Source organism: Lottia gigantea (assembly GCF_000327385.1).
Source record: "Lottia gigantea unplaced genomic scaffold LOTGIsca_41, whole genome shotgun sequence".
Classification (NCBI taxonomy): domain Eukaryota; kingdom Metazoa; phylum Mollusca; class Gastropoda; family Lottiidae; genus Lottia; species Lottia gigantea.
In genome coordinates, this window is record NW_008709421.1 from 441,052 (window position 1) to 464,952 (window position 23,901).

General features: G+C 33.1%; 1 protein-coding gene across 1 annotated transcript; it reads right to left on the minus strand.

Annotated features, from left to right (window-relative positions):
- Nucleotides 1-14,115: 14,115 nt before the first annotated feature.
- Nucleotides 14,116-16,368, minus strand: LOTGIDRAFT_122753 (hypothetical protein; the record flags this gene model as incomplete). The annotated part of the gene is made up of 2 exons (XM_009060215.1): nucleotides 14,116-14,426; nucleotides 16,218-16,368. Coding segments are annotated over 2 exons (462 nt in total), but the record flags the coding sequence as incomplete, so codon positions are not given.
- Nucleotides 16,369-23,901: the final 7,533 nt, after the last annotated feature.

Here is a 23,901-nt window from a genome sequence, read left to right on the forward strand (position 1 = left end):
GATCTTGAAGTCCTAACATGCCAACTTGTCTCCAATCCAAAATTTCTTTCAAAAAATTATTTATTATTGTCCAACTTTAGTTTTATGCTCAAAATAATCATGATGTCCATCCCAATTTTACACAATAAATTTCACACCCCTTTTATTATTTTGTCCCCAAAAATGTAAACGAACAAGGACAATCCAACTTTAACACATGAAACAAACGATACATACCGTTAAAATAAAGTGTATTATGTGTACTGTTTTATTTTCCTGAATAGTACAGTGTCTTGACTTAATACAGCAACATTGTACAACATACAGATGCATGTATATTGTTTATCCTTAAAGTTCTAAAACAGGAAACCCCGTCAATCAACAAATATCACGTGACCGGGGATTCCTGATGACGCAATACATTATCTGGGGGAAACACCCCTCAATAATCAATGAACTTTATAATATCAATACTAAGTAGCTAGTAATAGGATTGTCATTATGAATGCTCGGTCGAATGAAAACTCTTTTGACACGCCTTGATAAACACAATAGATTGAATCAAAATATCTACCATAGAAAAAGGAAAAGCGACGATGAAAAGTTTTTTCTTGTCGGTGATGCATGTCCGAGGGCTCAAATGAAAAACCTTCGTATAGTAATCCTATTTTTCTTGGTAAATTAAAATTTGCCGAATATTTTTGTCTGAATTATAATGTGCATGAACACACTATCTCTTTGATAATTTATTTTAAAGAGTGCAAAAAATTAAATTCGGGTGAAAATGTGGTAATTGTATCCTTACCCAACTGTTTTTTTTTTTTTTTTTGACTATCAATATTACTGTGAACTGATATCTAGATCGTTGTAATTTGATTATAAGTTGAAGACAGTTGTCGCTCGGTTGGTAATCCAGGCCCAAGGGAGGTAGTCTTTACCAGCTCATTGAACGTACAACTAAAAATTAAATCAATAGCATAAACACCAATGCCTAAACTTGGGAATTACAAGAGTGTCAATAAAACTCGATGACTTGTTTTAAAATGTTTGTTGTAAGTGTAACATAAGAAGCTTTCACGGACCCTTATAAATTCAAATTAAAAGTAGCCAATATAAATGACCTTTTGGCACCATTGTCTGTCGTTAGAGCTCATCTGGTTTAACTTATAGTACTATTAATTAGATCCCACGATGTAATAGACAGATAACAGCTGAGTTATGTACATTCTATATCTTATACTTCTTGTCTAGTCTACTATTGGCTATCAGTCAATTACCTGCTTACTTCATTTTATTGCTATACCTAGTAACGTACAGGATCGTTCTGGGTAGCAAGAAGCTGGGTAGCCTATTAGAGAGTGAAAGCCGACACCGGACCAACTCTCGGAAGCACAGACACAGGCATCAGAATTTTTCTTACCTTGAGGAGAATTCGAAACCTCGGCACCTAATCGCCTAGCAGACGCAAATCCAACTCGCTACCGACTGAGCTATTCCACTGACACAAAAAGACAGTGTTTCATCACAGCGTTAGAGGGAATTATTGACCTTTACACAGTTCGGGGTGACACAGTTTGTCAAACTTTTGTACACGTTTAGATCCCGTCATAGGTGAAGATGACCTTGTCGGCAGATTTGGTCATTACTGGGAGGGGCAATAAACCGAGGTCTGCAACATTGGAAATGCTAATATCAATACCCTGGGACCTTTCCCCCCATTGTACACTTCAAGGAGCAAAGCGGGTGGGCACTGTAGGACATAATACACCAGTTCATTCACCCTGAGTATAACCACCGAAGACCAAAGCTTTTTGAAACATGAAGTCGTCAAATTTCGGCTACCAGTATGAATTTTTTTAGACTGAATTTGAAATAACATAACACGTAAAAACACTCCATAGTTGACAATCCTTCAACCAGAGTAGAATCAGATATGAGGAGAGGATATATAAAAAAAATCCAGTCTTGCTAACAACACACACCAAAGTATTTGTTTATTGAAGCTCTTATGAAAAAGAGTTTAATTAATGTTAAAATGCAGGACAAAGAAAAGAAAAGAAAGGAAAACAGTGAAACTTACTTGGAAGTATAATAATTATTCTTCAAGTTTTGGTGTAAATCGCGAATAATGTACGAAGTTTTATCAAAATCTGTCATCATTAGATGTGTTTTTTTATATATAAAATATGAAATATCTCCAATAACTGTCAGTAATGTCTTGCTTTAAACAAAGTTTCAAATTTCAGATTTATTCATGCAGTCGCTGTATTACATTTAAAATGTTGTCTAGTTATTAATCCAAAATCTGTTAAATCCTTTGTTTCACTGTTACACTTTCAAATAATCTTTGCTCCTTATCAAGTAAAACACTTTCCAATATAATCAATGGAAGGGAAATTGACTTCACATCAAGAAAAATACATCCCAAGCATAGCACAATATCCAGACTCTTGCACTTCAACGTGTTGCCCAAAGGCACCAATTACACGTTATAAGCGACATAAATCGTACACGTAAAAAATTCAGTCGAACCATTTCACTTTTGAATAATTAAAACACTTTCAATCTTTCTAAAACATCTGATGTTATGGACTGCACTTTATATAATGGTGTCAATTAAAACGAAAGTTTCCAAATATCACTTTATTATCACACAGATAATGAGATTCCAGTTTGGACGTAAATATGAAATTGGCGTCACAGATACAAGCAGAAAGTGGCACTTAATGTAAAATCTACTCAATAAGTTCCAGCATTACTTTTCAATAAATGAAATAGAAAGGTTTTATACGAGTCTTCAAGTCTGAACTGTATTCCCCACGGCGAGTTCAATTTAAACTCTGACAACCTGACAACAATCTCAACTACCAATAAAACATGCGTCCTCTGAGATGCTAGTCTTTTGTGAATTATAATTCCGTCCCATCTGGCTAAAATCATTTGAACCGCTACTAAATCCAAGGTGTTAGAAGTTATAGTGCAACATAATGATTTTAACACACATTGGTTCCACAATCAGGGTTTAAAGTGTCTTTATTATAACACAATGGAAGCTGGAACTATTGGTATATGCTGGTTCACCGAAATGGTCGAAAGAAAACTGACAGCCTTTACTGTATTCTATATTAAACTCATTTGTTGTATCCGATATTGTATTTAGTGGCTGTATGCAATATTAAACTCATTAGTTGTATTATATATTAAACTCATTGGTTGTATTATATATTAAACTCATTGGTTGTATTCTATATTAAACTCATTGGTTGTATTCTATATTAAACTCATTGGTTGTATTATATATTAAACTCGTTGGTTGCATTCTATTATGAACTCATTGGTTGTATTCTATATAAACTCGTTGGTTGTATTCTATATTAAATTCGTTGGTTGTATTCTACATTAAGCGCGTTGGATGTAACATATATTAAGCTCATTGGTTGTATTTAGTATTAAAATTGCTGGTTGTATACAGGGTTGAAGTTAGAATAAAAGAGTAGAAGTGGAGTGGAATTAAAGACAGACAAACCGTGAAAAGAATCAGACGGAAGCAGAGTGATGTATGAATGAGAAGTAATGCAGAGTTATTGGAGAAATATTAAAGCAATGTAAAAGAGATTGTGAGAAACAGTTTCAAAGGAGTGAACAGATGTAAGATCAGATAAGGGGGCAGTGGCGTATAAAATTAGGGAGGGGGAGGTCAATACCGAATGCAAGGTTTCAGGAATGGCGTAGACTAAACAGTGGGGGTAATTATCAAAATTGGGTCACGGCCACTCGGACGTTGGGATTAAGTACTGATGAAGAGTTCATAGGATGTAGATATTGAATGCAGAGCAGAAGAGAGACAATAGAAAGGGCTAAAGTAACCAGAGATGGGATATTCTCTTAAATTGAGAGGTACTCATTGTACCTGCTCCGAATTACAGTACTTCGAAGACTTATTGTGGATTACAGAAATCCATCTCTAAAAGAGATTTTCTACTTTACCAAAATTATGCCTGAAATTGGATTTAAAAAGATTTTCATAAGTATTCACAGTGGTCAAAAAATTGTCGAAAATTACCTCCCTTGATGTAAAACGTATATGAAACGTAATTATTCAAATCACAAAAACAATGATTCAAAAATGATTCAAATAAGATCGCAATTCAAAATATCATGGTTGTAGATTCCAGATCGATATCGTCAATGACGTTAAAAATAATATGATAAAACTAATAATAGAATAAACATATTATACAATAAGATACATACAATTACTCAACTAACTGAGTGGAGCCTATTTTTTGAAAATATATTCGTCTGCATTCTAATACTCCTACTTGTAAGTCAATTTAATGCCTGTAAGATTTACAGATTATTAGCTACACCCACTCACATAGTATATTTTACAGAGGCCTACCAAATATAGGGCAACAACCCGAAAACTAAAAAAGAGGGAAAAATCGTGGAAAGATTTCGGGTAAACCAGCCTGCTCCTCTAGATTAAACTCATTAGTTGTATAGTGGGCTCATCGGTTGTTTTCTATATTACACTCATTGGTTGTATTCTATATCAAATTCATTGGTTGTATTCTATACAGAACTCGTTAGTTGTATTCTATACTGAACTCTTTGATTGTATTCTATATCACACGCATTGGTTGTATTCTATATTAAACTCATTGGTTGTATTCTATATTACACTCATTGGCTGTATTCTATATACACTCATTGGCTGTATTCTATATTAAACTCGTTGGTTGTATTCTATATTGAACTCATTGGTTGTATCATATATTAAACTCATTGGTTGTATCATATATTAAACTCATTGGTTGCATTCTATATTAAACTCATTCGTTGTATTCTATATTAAACTCATTGGTTGTATTTTATATTAAACTCGTTGGCGGTTTTCTATATCAAATTCATTAGTTGTATCATATATTAAAATCACTGGTTGTATTCTATATTACACTCATTGGTTATATTCTATATTAAACTCATTGGTTGTATCATATATTAAACTCATTGGTTGTATTCTATATTACACTCATTGGTTATATGCTATATTAAACTCATTGGTTGTATCATATATTAAACTCATTGGTTGTATTCTATATTAAACTCATTGGTTGTATTCTATATTACACTCATTGGTTGTATTCTATATAAAACTCATTGGTTGTATCATATATTAAACTCATTGGTTGTATTCTATATTACACTCATTGGTTATATGCTATATTAAACTCATTGGTTGTATCATATATTAAACTCATTGGTTGTATTCTATATTAAACTCATTGGTTGTATTCTATATTAAACTCATTGGTTGTATTCTATATTATACTCATAGGTTTTATTTTATATTACACTCATTGATTATCCTATATCAAACTCTGTGGTTGTATCTTATATCATTGATTGTACTCTAAATCAAACTAAATCTACATTGAACTTAAAGGCATATCCTATCTAAAACTCGTCAGTTGCATCCTATATTAAACTCATTGGTTGTATTCTATGGTAAACTCATTGGTTGTATCCTATATTAAACTCATTGGTTGTATTCTATATTAAACTCATTGGTAGTATTATATATAAAACTCAATGGTTGTATTATATATCAATCTCATTGGTTGTATTCTATATCAAACTCATTGGTTGTATTCTATATTAAACTCAATGGTTGTATTATATATTAAACTCATTGGTTGTATTCTATATTAAACTCATTGGTTATATTCTATATTAAACTCATTGGTTGTATTCTTTATTGAACTCATTGGTTATATTCTATATTAAACTCATTGGTTGTATTCTATATTGAACTCATTGGTTGTATTCTATATCAAACTCATTGGTTGTATTCTATATTACACCCATTGGTTGTATTCTATATTACACCCATTGGTTGTATTCTATATTAAAATCATTGGTTGTATTATATATTAAACTCAATGGTTGTATTATATATCAAACTCATTGGTTGTATTCTATATCAAACTCATTCGTTGTATTCTATATTAAACTCATTGGTTGTATTCTATATTAAACTCGTTGATTGTATTCTATATTGAACTCGTTGGTTGCATTCTATATTAAACTCATTGGTTGTATTCTATATTAAACTCATTGGTTGTATTATATATTGAACTCATTGGTTGTATTCTATATTAAACTCGTTGGTTGTATTCTATATTGAACTCATTGGTTGTATTCTATATCAAACTCATTGGTTGTATTATATATTAAACTGATTGGTTTTATCATATATTAAACTCATTGGTTGTATTCTATATTAAACTCATTGGTTATATTCTATATTAAACTCATTGGTTGTATTCTATATTAAACTCATTCGTTGTATTCTATATAACACCCATTGGTTGTATTGTATATTAAACTCATTGGTTGTATTGTATATTAAACTCGTTGGTTGTATTCTACACTAAACTCGTTGGTTGTATTCTATATTAAACTCATTTGTTATATTCTATATTAAACTCATTGGTTGTATTCTATATTAAACTCATTCGTTGTATTCTATATAACACCCATTGGTTGTATTGTATATTAAACTCATTGGTTGTATTGTATATTAAACTCGTTGGTTGTATTCTACACTAAACTCGTTGGTTGTATTCTATATTAAACTAATTGGTTGTAGTGAAAAAAACATTTGTATGAGACAACAAAATGATAAAGCCCTGTTTGTTATGGTTTATACCGACCTGTGTCAACTTTTTAACAATTTCAATGAGAAAACCATAAAATATTTAGAAAGACTTGCTGGATAATTCTTATCACATGTTGTTCTCAAGATAACAGTCACAATCAAAGTATTTCTAGCTCAATTCTCGGGATAAGACATTCTTTAAGAAACAAAGGAACATTACAAATTCATTTGTCATATTTTTATAAAGTCGCACAAATTGAACAAGAGAAGATAATTTTGTAGGCCTATAACGTTCGGATTTGTATTATTTTTCGTTTTGTTTTTCTTCTGTAGGTTTCCATAGGCCTACTTGTTATACATGAACCCGTAGTATCCTAAATTGGGTTTATTAGTTGTATTCAATGTTCATTTTAGACTGAATGATAACATACGCCCACTAGCAGCTGTCAGAATGAAAACAAAATCTTTGGTGGCTTAATTATAAATTTTCAAATAATCTTAAAATCATCCATAGGTCAAAGCAAAAACCTGAAACAGTTCATCAAGTTATCATGAAATTCAAACATGAACAATGTCTCATTGCTGTACACACAAGGGCAATAACTCGGAAACTGTTGATTCGATTATTACCAATTTTTAACTTGACCGAGATCTTATCATGAATACCTAGTTTCATAAAGATTGGATAAAAACTGTTGTCTCTATCGTGCCTGCAAGCCGAATTTGACAAGTTTTTACTGAGTCAAGGGCAATAACTCCGACACCCTTCATCCGATTGTTACCAATTCCGCACTTGACCAAAATCTCATCAGTATATAGATGCATACCAAGTTTCACCAAGATCGGATAAAAATTGTAGTCTCTATCATGCCTACAAGTCAAATTTGACGCCGTTCATCCGATTATTACAAATTTCGAACTTGACCGAGATCTCATCAATATATACATGCATACCAAACCATCAAGATCGGATAAAAACTGTAGCCTCTATCGCGCCTACAAGAAATGTGAACGGACGGCAATATACGTCCACATTTCCTTGTGGTCGTATAAAAAGACAGAGAAAGGGATTAAAGATGGAGGGAAGCAGAGTATGAGATAAATGAAGAAACAGAGGGGAGTAGATAAAGTAAAGAAGCATGAAAGAAAGGGATAAAGTATTGAACAAGACATAAGAGAGGTCATCCCTGGATGGAGGGAAGTAGATAATGAGGTATTAGAGACCTAAAGAGGTAGACGGAGGGAAGCAGAAAGAGGAAGTAAAGGCAGCCAATGGGAAGTGGAGAGAGAGAGAGTAGAAGCAGCCAGTGTGAAGTAGCGAAAAAAAGGCAGTCAGTGGGAAGTAGCGAGAGAGGGGAAGTAAAGACAGTCGATGGGAAGTAGAGAGCGAAGAAGTAAAGGCAGCCAATGGCAAGTAGAGAGAAAGTAAAGGCAGTTGATGGGAAGTAGAGAGAGAGAGAGAGTAAAGGCAGTCGATGGGAAGTAGAGAAAAAAGGCAGTCAGTAGGAAGTAGCGAGAGAGGACGTAAAGACAGTCGATGGGAAGTAGAAAGAGAGGAAGTAAAGTCAGCCAATGGGAAGTAGAAAGAGAGAGGAAGTAAAGGCAGTCGATGGGAAGTAGAGGAAAAAGGCAGTCAGTGGGAAGTAGCGAGAGAGGGGAAGTAAAGACAGCCGATGGGAAGTAGAGAGAGAGGAAGTAAAGGCAGCCAATGGGAAGTAGAGAGCGAAGAAGTAAAGGCAGCCAATGGGAAGTAGAGAGAGAAAGTAAAGGCAGTCGATGGGAAGTAGAGTGAGAGGAAGTAAAGGCAGCCGATGGGAAGTAGAGAGAGAGGAAGTAAAGGCAGCCAGTGGTAATGATGAAGAGTTTGTAGAAGAGTAGTACTAGGTGAAAAGGAGTAGCAGAAACAGAGAGGGTCTATGGGACATTCTCTTAATTTGAGAGGTACTCATTGTACCTGCGTGCAATGCTTCGAATTACAGTACTCCGAAGACTTATTATGGTTCAGTGATTTCCATCTCTTTAACCGTTTAACAACTATTCCAATCGTACGACTAAAATTGTATTTTAAAAGATTTCCATAAGTATTCACAGTGGTCAAAAAAAAAATGGCAGCGAATTACTTCCCTTGGTGTAAAACGTATATAAAACGTTACTATTCAGATTAAAAAACATTATTCGAAAATCATGCAAATTAGGTCGCAATTCAAAATATTATGGTTCTAGATTCTAGATAAATTGGTTGTATTCTATATTAAACTCATTGGTTGTATTCTATATTAAACTGATTGGTTGTGTTCTATATTAAACTCATTGGTTGTATTCTATATTACACATGGCATACATACAATACTTACTATGATAATAAAACCAAACTTGTGGGATTTTTGATGACCTGCACCCATTGGTTAAGTTTTCAATAATCAACATGGCGAATGAAAATTGGGTCGTATGATTGCACGTATACTTTAAGATTCAATAGTAGTGGGAAAGCTTCTTTAATTTCCTACCAGATGTCAACTCAGTTATTTCTAGAACCGCATCTTTAAATTTATTTTAAGTGCTTTATCTTTCTTATCGTTACTTTCGTTGGTAAGAAATGAAATTTAAGATTTGATAAATAGTTTGAACCTGTCAGCACAGCAGATTCTACCAAAATTAATGACCCGTATGACCCCAAGAGAGAAATTGATATGCGGAATGGTTCACTGTGGTGCCTCATCAATGAAATTTTGTTCAGTTTAGTATGTTGGATACAAAGAATGCATATAAAGTTCCAGAATTTGAGCTATAAATGAAATATATGAACACAATCTGAACATAGAAAACTACAAATGCGCCAAAAACAGTTCTCGGTAACATTGATCATCCATGTAAAATTTTTAAACGATCTTCGTTTCTGAAAACGAATTAAAAGGGAAATGATGCAATTAGTCTAGGAATGTTTTTTTTTTCAAAATAAAGTCAGTAAATCCAAAACTTTGATTAAAACCCCCTGTTAAAGTAAACAAAAGACATAAATATAATTGATAATAAAAGTTTAATCCATGACCAAATATTGAAACAAAAAAAACAGGGTTCAGAATGAATGGTATTTGATGACGAAAAAGATTCGAACCAAAAAACGTGATTGCATTGATTGCTTGTGTGGATAAATAACCAGCCCTGCAATATCCTATGAATCTAACCGGAGGATGCTCAGCAATTTTCTTTTTTTTTTTTTACATTTTTAACATTTTGAAAACACATCGACAATAAGGGTCAACATTACAATGTGGGCTTAAAACTTTTAAATTCAAGCGAACCTTTCACAACCATAGACAAGGTCTCATGGAGAAGCAAACCTAAAAGGGAAAATGGAAACTAGCTTTAGTCTTTTGATGTAAGCTGAAGTTTCGCATCCACAAAAACTTACATTTTTAACAAAAAATTTTGCAACGCAGATGTTGGTGACGTCACGATTGAAAACCAACAGAGTATGGAGATAAGCTAAGCTTTTAATTTTATAACATATGTAGATATAATGGCGGGAGATATTATGGCGGGAGATGAGAATAGCTTGTGGAATGATAGTAAATATTTATGATCTCGCCTTAAAATAGCAAGAAATCAAACGCTGGAAGGATAACATAATTCATGCATAAGTTTTTCAATGTTTGCAAATATGTATAAGGCAAAACAATAAAGACATGTTCTTAAAGGAGATATCTCGCTTAATTCTATGTATGCAAAAGTAAACGATTTGGTGATAAAGTAACATGAAAGATTGTCAATATTTCAAATTGCATTCAGCTCATCTAATGTTGTCCACACGTGTTTCGAACACTCAATCCTAATCAGGACGATTCGTTTCGGAAACGGGAGTTAACTGTCCAAAATTTGGCTGTAAGCGCATGATCAAAGTTTGCGAACTTACTGGATAAAAAGGTAAAATCCCCGATGCTCAAGCTCAATTATTCCACTTCCGGTGTTAAGGAGTAAAATGCAAAAGATCAGCCGACATTGTAACTATAGAAACAGACGAAATAGTCCCATTAAGATTTAAAATGCTTGATTTAAATCACTATCTATAATGTGGGATAGTTCAGTGTAAAAGTAATCATACTAGCCAAAAAGGAAAGAATGCTTTTGTTAACTAATTAAGTCCGATCAAATAAGTAACAAAATACTTAAAGTAGCATAGCAGGCCTCATAGCACATTTTGCGCAATATCGTTTACTTCCGGTTGAGTCAGTTGGCGTAGTTAGATGTAAGGTAGATAAGGCTTAAGTACCAGTCCAAAAACTGATCATGTATAGGCCTATCAGCACGGTACATGCATTTCAATAGCAAAAGGAACAATTCGGAGGCAGATTTAACACAATGCTGATAAAACATTCAAAATAGACTAAATAATAAACAATAGAACATAGTTCAACCGCTAGACAGTAATTATTCAAAATTCCAAAAGGCTTTTTGCATTATTGTATACTTTCAAATGAATGACGTGACAATCTCGAAAAAACTACGGAATTTTGAAGAACAACTGCTAACAGTAACTATATAGATAATAAACGGTATTTATATCAAAAATGTATAATAAATAACAAATTGTTTTCAATTACATTCATATACAAATTTACATTGACACTGATAGTCCACAGTCGAATAATAATACATTAAGATAAAGATAAGGGAGATAAATCAATTGTTAGAACAATCCTAAAACCCAGTTTGCAGTCGGACAAAGATAACTATGCAAATCCTAGGACGTTTCTAGACGTAAACAAGAACAGTCCATTTTGTTTTTAAAGGAAGAATATAATCAACTTTATAGAAGTCGTACCACCTCAAAATAATGTGAACTGTTCGTGTTTATATTTTGAACTCTACTGGACGTGTATACACATCGTTGACCGACTTAATCAAATCATATCTATTTTCAAAATATCATCAAACAAGCGTAATCCTTCAATCAACGGCCAGTAACTCTGTTCTTGACGTGATATAATTTTGAACAAAACTACGGCAGCAACATGTAAATTAAAGGCTATGAAAAATTAAATGGAAAATCTATTATAATTATTACTTTGTTACACCCTTAAATTAAATACTATCTTTAATTAAAGCAAAATGAAAAAAACCTAAATTTTAGTGCACTTAAAATAACCTACACCAAGTGCTTACATACTTCTGCTGAAAACAATGACAGAGGCGAAATTCTACAAATATTGTGTTTTAAAAATAAAAGAGCGGTTGATACAAGGGACATAACTCTAAGAACATTCACACACGCAAAGTTCAGCAGAAAAAATAGACAAATGTCTGAATATCAATCAACTACTTTTTACATCTTGTACATAACAGACGTTAACTCTGACCGATACATTTTTGAAGAAACATGCAGGAAGAGTTCACGTCTGAAGAATTCTGTGAGGTTAGCTATACATAATAGCAGCAGTTCGCGACATAGCTGAGATTTGCAGCCTTTTTAGATCTGTTAACAATGCTTTTACCAGTCTACTTTCAAGCTAAATGAAAATGTAAAACAGCGAAAAGTCCAAGCAAAATTGATAAACATTTTTTGAAAAATGTAGTACACTTACTATTCTCTTACCTTTGTCAGTAAATGAAATTTAACCGATAATTTTTGTGAGAATTGGAAGACCATCTCCAAAACAATACTGATACTCTTGGAATGACCGCATATATAGGTCTATCCTAAAATTGGCCGCAAATTGCCCAGTGTGAAAACAACTTTCAAATATGATAACCTTATGTGTGTCTACGTTTATAATTTCATCAACACAGAGGCATTATAAAACTCTCAGTAATATTTTGAAGTTGATATTCATTAAAGATTAAATCAGCAAAATTAGGTTTCCCGACATAAATACGGTAGTTGTGGACAATTATGAAGACGCGACAGAGTAGAGGCTTTTCCAATATATCCTTATATATATAATATATAGAAAATGACACAAATAGCACAATATCCAATATAACAAATAAAAAAAGTAATTATAAAAACTTATCATGGAATAATAAAATTGTCTATGAACATTATTATTATTGTTGCTTTGATGGTTAACAGTTTTAAACCATTATTTTGATGACATCATATTTACAAATTCTGAAAATATAAATACAAATTTGATTATGAATTTTATACTTAAGAGGGTAAAGAGATGGTGGTCACCTTTAGAGTGACAGAAGCTGTGGGAAACTGCATTATCAAAGACAGTTGGCAGTCTTTGGGTATCTGATCACGAGAGTATGAGTTGCTATCAGTAAGTAATCTTCTACTTTCTACCGTCAATTGCACTCTTGATTCGTTCTGAGTGTTCTGTCACCATCCATTTGATGGGAGCCGCGGTGGCTCAGTGAGTTAGACGCTTGCTCTCTAACAAGAAGGTCCAGGGTTCAATCCCGGCATAGGTCGAGATAATACCCTCGGATTTTTCAACCCGGATTCCCCCTGTCAGTGATGCAGGTAAGAGGGGCTGACATGGAAAAAGCGTCTAGTCGTTCGGATGGGACAATAAACCGAGGCCCTGTGTGCTACAAGCTGTGCACGTTAAAGATCCCTCGACAGTTGGAAATCGAAAAAGAACAGACTAATGCCGCTGTCCTGGCAAAATTTCCCTTATCGGACCCTGCATGGCGTTGCCCGTCTTCATTAGCCCACATGGTGCAGAAAAGTAGGACGTAAAACTCCATTCATTTCATTTACCACCCATTTGAACACTTGTAGCCGGAGACTGTAACTGATCCGATGAGTTGCTTTGAATCGGCAGTCGATCAGTTATTTTGTCTGGTCACTCTAGACCGTACTTTGAACATTGTCTTTCCCATGTTCGATTCATAGCAATTTCCATTCGTGAATAACAACCAAAATGTCTGAGCAACCATATCAATTTGATCCTTAGGGATTGGTTGTAAACAATGTTATCTCTCACAGCTTATGTTCTAAATTATAGCCTGTATAATGTAGTACAATGACACCAACAATCAAAGTGACAATATATAGCACGCAATCCTCCCATTAAAGCCAATGTCGAGTCCAGATGATTTTGTTTGAATAGCAGGTTAGACTTGGTTTGAACATTTAAAATGCATGTATATCATCATCGTTTAATTCTCAATGCGAGGCCGTGTTCTGAGAAATCATTCTTGACAACTAGAATATTAAGAACTAACACGAGAACAGGTTCTTGTCACTCCTCATCTCACCGGAAGTGAAGAACAAGAACGCAAATAAAACAAAATGGCGTCTAATATAATCAAAGCATCTTGTATTATATCAAGGGATAAATTATGTTTTCTTGGTAGTTTAGTTTTTAAAGCCTTCAAAAATGTTATCATTGGCGCAAAACAAAAGTACTGGGGCTTTCTCTCATGGCGAATACGACCTAGCTTAACGCCTGGACGACGTACCTCCACGGTAGAACTGCGGAAAAATAAGAACCTGCTAGGAAAAATTCTTGAATTGTGTATCAGAAGCCCACAGATTGGCCTGAAAATTCGTAAACAAATACAAAGACTGCGACGACCTTGATCTTACCTTCATAATTCACTTGTCCATCACCATCTATATCAGCTTCGCGGATCATTTCGTCCACTTCTTCGTCGGTTAACTTTTCTCCTAAATTGATCATAACGTGTCGCAATTCTGACGCACTAATATACCCATTGCCATCTTTATCAAAAACTTTAAAGGCTTCCCTTAATTCTTCTTCTGAATCTGCGTTATTCATTTTTCTGTCCATCATTGTTAAAAACTCTGGGAAATCTATCGTTCCGTTTCCTGGAATGTAAAATTTGTTAATATTAACAATATGTGCGGAGTGTTTCCAACAGAGGCAAGATAGAGCAAAATAATGTCGGGATGACCAACACGACAAAAGCAACGTTCCAAATTAACTTTAAAGTCACATAAACATTGAAAAGTCTGCAACATAACATATCACGGTATGTAATTATCGCCATTGTTGGCTGGGGTCATGTCCAGATGATCACGCATTTCTGGTAAAACAAACATCAGAGGCTGGTAGTTTGGACTACAAGTAATTGTTAACAAAGCCAATACAAAGACAATCGTTGTTGTATGGAGGAATTCAAAAAGTATCTATGGCTAACGGATATAGCATTGAATGCACAAATTAGTGTCAGGATTATTTCCCAAAGGATCATAAATCTGGAGATTATATTCACGTCACAATATTACTATCACTTGACAAATCATTGAAAATACCCTGGCTCGACCCAGAAGAAAAGAAGCTCGATCCAGAACAAACCACGAAATTTTCTATTACCGAAGTAGATTCAGCTTTACGAAAACTGCCGAGAATTGCCGTGTGATACGTATATTGCATGAAACAATATCGCACGACGACGCCACGTTCAATAGACTGGACTAGAGTGAATATGGCTTTAATGGTGGACATGATTGTCATCAAATTCATATGCTTGTTTTATTACCCAAGTGACGATATAATTGCTATATTTGAGAGTAGTGGAGTACATTGACTTGTAAATTCTATAATTAAGATATAAAATCAATGAATCCCGAGGGAAGCGATTCCTGAATAAAACCACGAAACCAGAACTTGATCATTTTATATGATAACTCTGGCTCGGTAATTCCTATTACTACTTAAAGTTGTCATGCGGGGCCAAATTACGGACTGTATTTGCAAAAGGTTTACCGTACAGTACATAATAATCCGGACGATCAATTTGCTAAATTGCGAAATTTGCTTTATCTCAGAAGAACTGAGAGTACTAATTGTTTATTAAGCAGTTTGGCCCAATTTTGGTGTTATATAATGGCTCGATATTATTAGGTGAAACCTTTAAGATAAGAAGAAGACATATTTTTCTACAATTGGGCGTTTATTTTACTTCAATCCGTACAGTAGTTTTCTAACAGCTTCCTAAAAGCATAATGAAGTTTAAAAGTTTACGTAAACTTTCTAAATAGTTTTGACGTTAAAAAATGGCTGGATTTTTTAGTTAAAACTTTCAAATATGTTAAGGGACACATTTCTCCAGATTTTGGTGTATAGTTTTCAGAAATTTGAGTAAAAATTGTTTCGACGTACAAAAAAGCGGAATGTCCCTTTAAATGAATAGCATGGTACTTGATTGTGTAAGTATGTTAGTACATACTACCCTCTATATAAATGTCACTAGTTGTAAAGTGTATTGTAGATTGTTATAATATAAAAGAAATGATACTAGAATGATCTATTACGTTAAAGGGGGATTATCCTGAAATACTAACAATCGATGAACCTTGATTTCAGCCATCATATTATGCTATGACATTCTATGTTGCTATGCTATGCTATGCCTCACATAAATTCTTATCAGTCTTTCACTTCTAGAACCTAAACTACACGTTTGCTTTCTTACATCAACGAGTTCAACTTTAGCTATCAGTATCACTTTTAAGAATGTGGCCCCAAAGAAAAACAAACCATAGAGGTCCACAGAGTAACATTCCTAAACATTTCAGAAACACAGAGAAATTTGGCACAAAATTAAACGTATAGGCCTTTACGTCAACATGATAAAAACAAAATGGCTGACTTACCGTCTGCGTCGACTTCGTTAATCATATCTTGTAATTCTGCTTCGGTTGGATTTTGACCTAGAGATCTCATTACAGTACCTAATTCTTTAGTAGTTATAGTACCATCACCATCTTTATCAAATAAACTAAACGCTTCTTTAAATTCTAAAACATGAATAAAAAAAATATACGTTATATTAAGAATATAGAACTTATCAAAATTTAGATCAGCTCAATTCCTTCTGCCTGAGTTGTAGGAAAATTCGTCTTGTAATTAGGATGGGTGAAACAGTGAGTTCTTATCATGCTACAAATAAATCGACAGTTGAATTTGAAAAGAGTTTTCCTTTCCTGACATTAGGAGACACGTTTCTCCACAATTTGGCGTTTATATTACGTAAATCCGTATACATTAATTTTAACAACAACCAACAACACGGCGGCTCTGAAACGTTTACGTAAACCCTTTAAATAGTGTTTGCATCAGATATTAAGTAAAAACTTTCAGGTAATGGACACTTGGGGGGATTTTAATCTATAAATTTGACCACCAAAGTTTCCCAACTAACACTTCACCTATAAAATTTGCTCGAGAATCTTTGTGGGTATATTCATGTATGAATGATGTTAACCTAGTGGTCACTATCAAAGAGGATTGATATGATACCACCAAAGTCACCTCAGGGACAAACGGACAACAATATGCTAATTTATTTCATAAACTCATAACTTCAGGGACAATATAATCAAATATGTCTTTCGCTCATTAACATAATTTATTCTAATCTATTGGCCAAAAGGGAAATATCAAAAATAAATTCTTAATAAAGATAAAAACCTATCGTTCAATGTCATCAGCTATAAAAATATCTTCATAGGTCAATATGATTCAGGGCAAACACAATTTAGTTACAAATAGTTTCCATAAAGATATGTACGATAACCAAACCCAGGATGTCATTTTGCTCTACTTTTGGTTTCGCTCTCCCACTATTCGTCACTGTTATAACGAAACGGACATATATGGCACGCTTTGACTGGTTTCAAATAATGTCATCGGAACTGGACTGCGGTAGAAAATTTGTTTGATCACATGTAGACAAAAAATATCAGAGAAAGTTTAAAAAAATTAAATGGATAAAATCATATTCATATATTGTTATGTTCCGTTATGTTAATGTTATGTTGTGTTTTGCGGGGCATTCCAGATTATCCAATATAATACGTCGATGGAATGCCGCTTTAAAACCATCACCACAAAGTACAGGGTGTGATTGAAGCACTAATTGCTGATAATAAAAGAGAATATTGAATGAAAATACAATCAAGCTATTAGCTAGTAATTACGAGAATTATTGAATACAATACAAAAATTATTTATTCATCGTGTTTACACCATTACACTGCATTCAATATTGATTCTATTAAACAGATACAAAAGAGGTTACATAGCCTTTACATGTATATCGAGGACATTTCTATTTGCATCATTTCCATTTCGATTCCGATGTCAGCTATTCTTTTAAAGGTATACTACCTCTTACAATGATTTAAAAATCAAAAATTTTAAACTTGGCCAAAATGAGTCTTTGTTCATCAGTGGACTTACCTGATGTCAACTGTACGACAGAATCCCTAAAAATTCCCATGAATTCATAAAACTAAGTGATAATCCATTAAACTTAGTAATTTTTAAACAAGCTTTTTGACCAAATTTGAAACTATGCTAAGAGGTAGTATTCCTTTAAATTCATGAAAAGTAGAAAAATATTTACAGGATGTTTGCAATAGTGACACCACTTTATCTGGAATTGCAGGAACCACAAACGATGGATTTTCAATAAATCTCCAGAATTTTATCGCATTATCATAAACGTGTGACTGACTTCAAATTACTGCCGCGTCCTTCATCAAGAATTTGTTACTTTGTAGCTGAAGACAATATTAAAAGCATATCCGTCAAACCTATGTTGATTTTGTCAATAATTTTACAAAACTAGAAAGAAAGAATAGATAAGAAAAGTTTCATGATCCATGAATGAATGAAATAACCCAGAGTTTTAATTATTCAGTTTCATTATTTAGTTATAATTATTCAGTTTTCATTATTCAGTTTTCATTATTTAGTTTTCATTATTCATTTATAATTATTCAGCTTTAATCATTTAGTTATAACTATTCAGTTATAATCATTCAGTTATAATAATTCAGTTATAATTATTCAGTTTTAATACTTCAGTTATAATTATTCAGTTTTCATTATTCAATTTTCATTATTCAGTTTTCATTATTCATTTGTAATTATTCAGCTTTAACCATTTAGTTATAATTATTCGGTTATAATCATTCAGTAATAATAATTCAGTTGTAATTATTCAGTTATAATAATTCAGTTATAATTATTCAGTTTTCATTATTCAGCTATAATTATTCATTTATAATTATTCAGCTTTAATTATTCATTTATAATTATTCAGTTATAATCATTCAGTTATAATCATTCAGTTATAATTATTCAGTTATAATAATTCAGTTATAATTATTCAGTTTTCATTATTCAGTTATAATAATTCAGTTATAACCATTCAGTTATAATTATTCAGTTATAATCATTCAGTTATAATTATTTAGTTTTAATTATTCAGTTTCATTATTCAGTTATAATTATTCAGTTTTTATTACTCCACTAAAGTAACAGATTTTATAAAGCATGGTAATATCATTATTTATTTATATGAATGCATCACTACACTCAATTATAATGATGATCTAAATTGACTGTTATAAGCTGTGACAAATATAATTATTAATTATTCATTGCCATGTACCTAGCACATCAGAAAACTACCACACGATTGTCCCTGTGTAACCATGTTAGATTTTTACTGTGGCATGACTTAAAACTGGAACTGCCTCTTTTTAAATGACTTACATTGTCACATCAATAAATCAAATTTTCTTCAAATTCATCAATTCATTGTAGAAAAATATTTGATTCAGGGCAAACACTGACTTGTATTATCACTCTCGACTGCCATGAATAGTTTTGATTCAAAGTATATATAACTATAATTAGCCACAAAAGTTACTAACCTTCGCATTAGTACTAAAGGTATATCCGCTATTCTTTTAAAGGTATATTATCTCTTAGTATGACCAAAAAATATAAACCTTAAAACTTGGTCCAAGTGAGTTCATCAGTAGACTAGATTAGAAGCGTGTTTCAATAATTATTATTTTAACGGATATATCGTCTTATATAGAGATTCTATTCTTTAGTCATGGCCCATGGTAAGTCCAACTGATGATTATATACACTTGTTGACCGTGTGTGAGACTTTAACTTTTTTGTCCATTCTAAGAGGTAGTACCCCTTTAAGTAATTTTTAAAGAGCACAGAAAAATATCTAGAAATTTGACTGTAACTTTTATTGAATAACAGAGTATTTCGTGTGTTTGCACTACGCATATACACTGTATGACCAATTTTCTCACATGCACTGTTCTACCAATACCTCAGTACATGTAGTTAAGAAATGGTAACAGTATGGGGTATAATAACATACCAGTGATAATGTTAACAACTCTACTTAACATGTATATTAAGTAGCACTAAATGATATTAACAGAGACAAGGCTCAAGTTCAGCTGTATAATTTCATTATACATGTATTATCTTTTTATATCGTTGGCAAGGTAATGTTATCAACATGCATTTCATTACTTTAGGTGCATATCCGGAATAATTTTAGTTACATATCTAGAATAATCTTAGGTGTATATCTAGAATAATTTTAGGTGTATATCTAATCATAGCTGTATACTTATTTTAGGTTAGGTGTATATGCCGAATAATTTTAAGTATATCCAGAATAATTTGAGGTGTAGCCTTTATCCAGAATTTTTTTTAGAGCATATCCAGACTAATTTCACGTACGTGCATATCCAGACTAACTTAGGTGTATATCCAGAATAATTTTACGTGCATATCCAGACTAACTTAGGTGTATATCCAGAATATTTTTACGTGCATATCCAGACTAACTTAGATGTATATCCAGATTAATTTTACGTGCATATCCAGACTAACTTATGTGTATATCCAGAATAATTTTACGTGCATATCCAGACTAACTTAGGTGTATAACCAGAATAATTTTACGTGCATATCCAGACTAACTTAGGTGTATATCCAGAATAATATTACGTGCATATCCAGTTTAACTTAAGTGTTTATCCAGAATAATTTTACGTGCATATCCGGACTAACTTAGGTGTATATCCAAATATTTTTACGTGCATATCCAGACTAACTTAGATGTATATCCATAATAATTTTACGTGCATATCCAGACTAATTTAGGTGTATATCCAGACTAATTTACGTACGTGCATATCCAGAATAATTGTAGGTGCCTATCCGGAATAACATTTAAATAGGTTTGGATGCATATTCAGAAAGATTTTGGGCGCATATACATTTTAGTTGTATATAGTTTCCGACATACATTGAGAGGTTAAGTATAAATTAAATAAATCAATCATTTAATTTAATCAAAGGAGTCAAAACAAAAGCAAGAAAGATCAATCTTTGACTGTTCCAATTTATAAGACAAGGTTATAAGCATGATCTTTCCTTTTTATCTTGTAACGTTATAGTTAGAAGATAAAATAATCGACAAGACCATCAATCACTGGTCGTTATTACAGTGTTAGAATGACACTGGCAGTCTTCAACATAATTTAACTGTCGTAAAACCAAGCCATGGTCTTAAAATCGAGTCACGTTGTCTTAGGTAATGAAACCGTTAATTGCCCACCAAGCGAGTCGATTATGGACTTTTTATACGTTTCTCGTTCATTTAATGAAGATTGGCACGTCGAAAGTAAATTTGGAAGGATTGCCATGGATCTTATAATGAACACTAAACTAAACGCGTTTGAATGATTGGGAGCTAACGACATACAAAAAATAACCGAAGGCTGAATTTTTCAACAGATACAGACTTGGGACGTTGATTTTAGAAACCTTCAGTTTCATTCCGATTCAATAACATCGATTGCAATGATGGGGCTTTTTACTCCCAGATTCAGATTCTACATGCAGAGGTACTTCATTGGGGCATTCCTCTGGTCTACGTACTTTCAAATTCAATGCACTTTACGACCTCAACTAGGTACCATGTTGTACAGAATACTGCATCTTTCAGGTCTGAAAACTTTCTGATTCAATGCATCACAGGTAGAACTACCTCAATTGGGCACACTTCCGGTCTATGAGGTACGTGATTCAAATAATTACACGAAAAGCGAACTCAGTAAAGCAGCCTCAAATTGGACACCTTTCCCTTTTTATTAACTTCCTGATTCAAAGCATTACAATTAGAACGACCTTAATAGGGCACACTTCCGGTCTATGACCTTCCTGATTCAATGAATTAGAAGCTGAACGACCTCAATTGGACACACTTCCGTTCTATGAACTTCCTGATTTAATGTTTTACAAGAAGAAAGACCTCAATTGGGCACACTTCCGGTCTATGACTTCCTGAATTAATGTTTTAAAAGTAGAAAGACCTCGATTGGGCACAATTCCGATCTATGACCTTCCTGGTTCAATGAATTACAAGTAGAGACTTCAATTAAGCACACTTCTGGTCTATGAACTTCCTGATTCAATGTTTTACAAGTAGAAAGACCCCAATTGGGCACACATCCGGTCTATGAACTTCCTGATTCAATGTTTTACAAGTAGAAAGACCTAGATTGGGCACACTTCCGGTCTATGAACTTCCTGATTCAATGTTTTACAAGTAGAAAGACCTAAATTGGGCACACTTCCGGTCTATGAACTTCCTGATTCAATGTTTTACAAGTAGAAAGACCTCAATTGGGCACACTTACGGTCTATGGCATGCCCTTCCTGATTCAATACACTACTAGTCGAACGACCTTTTTTGGTCTATGAGCTTCCTGGTCCAATGAATTACAAGTAGAGACTTCAATTGGGCACACTTCCGGTCTATGAACTCCCCGATCCAATGTTTTACAAGGAAAGACTTAATTGGGCACATTTCCGGTCTATGACCTTCCTGATTCAATACACTACAAGTCGAACAACCCTCTTTGATCTATGAGCTTCCTGATGATTCAATGTCTTACAAGCATAACTACCTCAATCGGGCACACTTCCGGTCGATGAACTTCCTGATTCAATGAATTACAAGTAGGCTTCAATAATGTCTAGTGTTAATGAACTACATCCAAGGTTGTTGCATCGTTTGAATGTTATGTATTTTATTCTTTCATTAAACACAATTATCATGTAATTGCACTCGGGATAATGGCTTCAATTTTCACAATAAACAATCAGAGAATGGCACTTTATCATAATCAATATGGCGTCCCATATGCTATCATATAAATAAATATGTACGAAAGTTTAAACTTAATGTGTACCAGTCACGCAACAAATTCTATGATTCCTAATGAAATGATAGCTGCTATATATCAATGGAATCAATATTAGTAGAAATTTCAATGGTAAACCTTTCATTGTTTTTCAGCCAAAGTTTATTCAGTTTCCTCAATATTTCAGGTAAGCATCGTCTGATCACATATGTATTATCGCCATGGTTCATAATTAAAGATGGGTTCCCGTATCTTCATTTATGAAAATGAAATTTCTAATACTTATATGAATAAAAAGGTGAGGTGTTCTAATGACTTGGAAATGTCTAACGTCATGTCTTACATGTCCATAATTAATACATAATTAGCTACATTAGAAGAGAATTACAAGTAGCATTACCATGAGGGACCGATCAAGAAACGTCAAAAAGTCTTTTTTTTTTTTTTTATCCAGATTGTACATATATGGGTATTTATGATTAATCATAATATGCAATAAGAACATAGTCATAACATAATTCATTAGAAACACCAATTAATCAAATAGCTTAATTTGACACTAAAAGGAGAGGAAAACCATCTTTAAGTAAATAGCTCTACTTAACTGTAACACCTTCCAAAAGCCAAATTCGAATTTCTGTTTGTTTCAGAAACCTACTATATAAAAATAATATTCGTTGATATTTTCAGAGACTTTTGTTTGATTTTCTATTCATTTTTTTAGTGAAATTTCTGGACCACGGTCTAAACTATTCTTAGCCAACAAATGACATGTTTAAATTTGTTATTAGTTGTGACATTTTGTATGTAGGTTATTGTGCCATAATCGCCATATCTACTGCACTGCTATATCAATGAGTTATTTTAGGGATAGGCCTAAGAAATGCCTTTTTCTATCACCCATTGAAATCTCTAGCATTTTGGCTCCAGTTATTGGCAATATTTCATAACTAGAATTTATTATTTATTTTGTAAATCCTAGAAAAATACAAGAAATGTATTCAATTTAAGAGGAAAACAATGATTTTAATGTAAACCAGACGAGGTTATATGAAAATAGAACAAGAACATAAATCTGTATACCATTAATGGTTTACTGGGGTCAGTTATAATATTCCCTTGGTTCTTATTATATAGTGTGTTTATTGCAATCTGTATATCGTTTGGTTGTAACGCACAGTGCCTAATATCGTGGTCAGATTGTGATACGATATCATCGAGCCATACTTGATACCGAATGGAATAAAACGTCACGGATTCGGTGGTTTTGTGAAAAAAAAAGAGTCCTTAAGTG